At 36.4% G+C, this 3,490-nt stretch overlaps 1 protein-coding gene across 1 annotated transcript in view; it reads right to left on the bottom strand.

The window, feature by feature from the left end:
• Nucleotides 1-1,127: 1,127 nt before the first annotated feature.
• The window catches only part of GDAP2 (ganglioside induced differentiation associated protein 2), a 68,394-nt gene continuing 66,031 nt past the window's right edge, over nt 1,128-3,490 (bottom strand). The window contains exon 12 of the mRNA XM_008580418.1: nt 1,128-1,609. Coding sequence (XP_008578640.1) covers nt 1,562-1,609 — 48 coding nt within the window. The 3' untranslated portion in view covers nt 1,128-1,561. The remainder of the gene's footprint in view (nt 1,610-3,490) is intronic.

Below are 3,490 nucleotides of genomic sequence, written 5' to 3'. Positions count from 1 at the left end.
TATCATAAATGAAGTACTGTATGTTTTTTTCATGTCCACTGAAGAATTAGTTTGGACAATGGGGTATGAGACCTTTGGAAGCACTGATCCTGAGTACATTAGATCAGAATGGTTCTACTTTTTCTGCTCTGAACACCAAAGTGCATGATGGTGGAAGGAGATGAGGGGGTAGATGTACCAATCAAAAGAAGTATGAAGACACCCAGCTGGAAGTGATACTGGTTTGACCTTAATTCAAAAGAAATGTTTAAAATGTCTACAGATGCCTCTCATTAAAGTGTAACATTGGGGAAGGAGCAGGCAAGAGGAAACTCTGGACAAAGCAGGAAGGAGGTCATCAGGGTTGGAATTTTGTACAAACAGCTCTTGTCCCCCCAAAAGAGAAATTACTTGAGAGGTGCCAAGGACAAGAGGAGTGCCTTGCAGCATTCCCTCATGTATACTTTAAAAACTAACTGAAGACACCCACCACACAAACTCCCTTAGCATTTTTCATCCAAAGACATCAAAGCCCTTCCTAAATACTATCCTCATGATACCTCTGTGAGGTAGGTAGTATAATTCTAATTTTTATTCATAAGCAAGTTAAGGCACAAATAGAGCCTGACTGGCAAAAGTGGTCTGGAAAAAGGCCAATTATTAGGTCCCTGGATTTGTTCCCTGTGACACACTTCCTCCACATTGATGCAGGCAGCTACGAAATGTCCTCAGAGGTAATAGCACTAACAACCAAACAAAACCTTTCATGACTGGGAAGACAGCATAATCTCTTAAGTGCTCACTGATGGAGTCTTGGGAGATGCTCTTCACTTAAGAGTACTAGTATGTGCAGTCCTTTTGAATAAAGAGACCAAATCACCTGTGATTACAGAAGAAAGCCTGAAGATGGTCCTGTTTTCCCTACACTATTGAGATCAGAACAGTGGCAAGTCAGATAATTCAAAGAACCTTAGTCTTTAAACCTTAGTCTTAACTCGGGCAGTAAAATTCCAAGTCTTGTATTTTGCTAATGATTTTGGTGGTTTTGATCAGATACATTCCCACATTTTTGGTCCCAATTCTCTTTTATCATAACCAAATTATCAGTATAAAATGTAAATGGTATAAAATACAAATTGACACCAGGATCTAAAGCAAACAATGCATCCATTCAGCATACATTGGTTCCATATATTTCAAGAAACACAAATACACAAAGGAAACGTGCAATGACAAGGAGATGACATGAATAATACTCGTGGCTTCTCTGATGGAGAATCCAGTGTCCTTCAGGAAACTGAAGATACTCAAAAGTTGCTACCCAATTTTTATGAACAACACTAAAAATGGACATTTCCATTTGATACAAATATACAAATTTAAAATGTGTGCAGTTCAGAATGGCCTACCATTTTTAGATTGCTTATGTGCCAGAAAATATAGAGTCAATAAAAAAATACCAGAGAGGTGGGGACAAAAGGCTCTCTGGATCTGTACAGCAAAAATTAGTATCACTTCAATAGGTAGCGATTTGTGGAGGAAGGAGCATCCTTGGAATCAAGAAGCACTGAAAGATGGTAGGTCACAAATCTGGTGATGGGGGATAAGATGTATAGTAAGGCCCATTTTCCTGTGAAAAGAAAAAAAGAGACAAATATTAAGTAACAAGACCAGTTTAACTGGGAATATGAAAGAAAGGGATTTATAGTCAATGAGATAGTGTATATAAAATGTCTAGCACATGTCTGGCACTGAGCAGAGTATTAGAGCAGTTCCACTGGAGTCAGTCAGAGTCAGTCAGTAAAGTAGGCAGAGACAATAAGGATGATAATATTTTTAAAAAACAATAGCACTTATTGAATAATCTATAAGCTAGACATCTTATAGGCACTTCTTTTCATTATCCCTTTAAATCCTCACATAATGCCATGAAGTAGGTAACATCCTCATTCTACAGAAGAGGAAACTGAGGATGACATAGATTGCAAAATTCACCTGAAGTCACTTAGCTAGTAACCAGCAGAGCTGAAATTTAAATCCAAATCTATTTAAGTCTAATACCCAGATTTTTGTTGTTGTTGTTAGACTGTGTTGTCTTACTGTGTGCTGAATCTTATAGAGTTTTGAAACAAATGAACAAAAATATCACTGAGGAATTTAATAACTATAACTATTTTGTCAGAAATGAGTCTTCTTCATGACATACTGGAATGGCAAGACTCAACAATTATAATTCTCAGAGAATTTAGTTCAAGATGAAGAATTAAATGCCAGAACTTTAATGTCAGATGTAGAAAGCAACAAATCAGTATAAGAGGAAATTTTTTGGCTCTCACTTGGGCTAATTTTATCCTAATAAAAATCAAGAGAGTTATCTTTATGGCAGAAGGATCCTAGATTAGATTTATGAGATGTAAGATTGGTGTCTCATTTTTAAGAAAAGTATTTCTTTGACAAAGAACTTGTTTTTCAGTAAGCCGTGAACTGAAAATTCTTGGCATTAATGTAAGACAACAGTTAGGAATGAAGAATGAGAAGCAGAATGAAAATAGCATTGCTTTATGGTATATTTACATTGTAGTTATGGAGCATTAAACCTACGTGGTATCATACACAGTAGGCAGTTAAATATTATTAGAGAGGCTAAATGAAATAGGAGCTCTGCCATTCTTCAGAGCAGATGCTCTGGAGCAGGTATTGCTCCTGGGGGCATAACGAGAAAAACAAGAGGATATGTACGAAAACCTACTCTCCTTTCTGATTATAAATCTGACCAGGTATCAAACAAAAAATAATAATTTAAAAAGTTAGATAGAAATAAATCTCAGGATTGGTTACATTCTGAAAACTTTAAAAAAAATTAATAGAAATTTTTTTTATTTGTTTGTTTGTTTTTTCATTTTAGAACTCCCTATCAAGATCTTTTTCACTAACCAATCCCACATCTGCCATATAAATGGAAGCTATGCTTAGAGAGGCATGCCTTGAAGAGATCAATCTATTCTGAAAATAAATAGTTCACTATCTGTCTTTAAGAGTTCTCTATTCTATTCCACTACCATATTTTTCTAGTTTTCTCATATCTATATCAAATTGTGGTAAACTAAGAGGAGCAAGTCTAATACTTAATGCCATGAAATTGAGCTTCTTATTTTAATCTTACACTGTGCAAGAGACTGCTGAGCAATCAAATATTTTCTCTATTTCCGGGAACAATCATAGAAATTTAAAGAATTGTTGACAGCTAAAATTGTATACTCTGTGCTTTGACTACATTTACAATACTGCTGACTAGCTCCTTGTCTGAAATGGTCTCAGCATAATTTTCATATGGATACATATACTTTATAATTACCTTCAAAGGTCCTTTTTTTTTTTTTTTTTTTGTCTTTTTCCGTGTCCGGCAACGGATCGCAACCCTGTGTCGCCCCCGTACCGGACCGGGGACCAGCAACGGGATTGCAACCCTCGTCGTTGCTCCCGTGCCTCGCTCAGCCAGTGAGCGGGAGCC

Source organism: Galeopterus variegatus, unplaced genomic scaffold, assembly GCF_000696425.1.
Source record: "Galeopterus variegatus unplaced genomic scaffold, G_variegatus-3.0.2 Scaffold2084, whole genome shotgun sequence".
Classification (NCBI taxonomy): Eukaryota; Metazoa; Chordata; class Mammalia; order Dermoptera; family Cynocephalidae; genus Galeopterus; species Galeopterus variegatus.
This window is presented reverse-complemented; position numbering and strand designations above follow the sequence as displayed.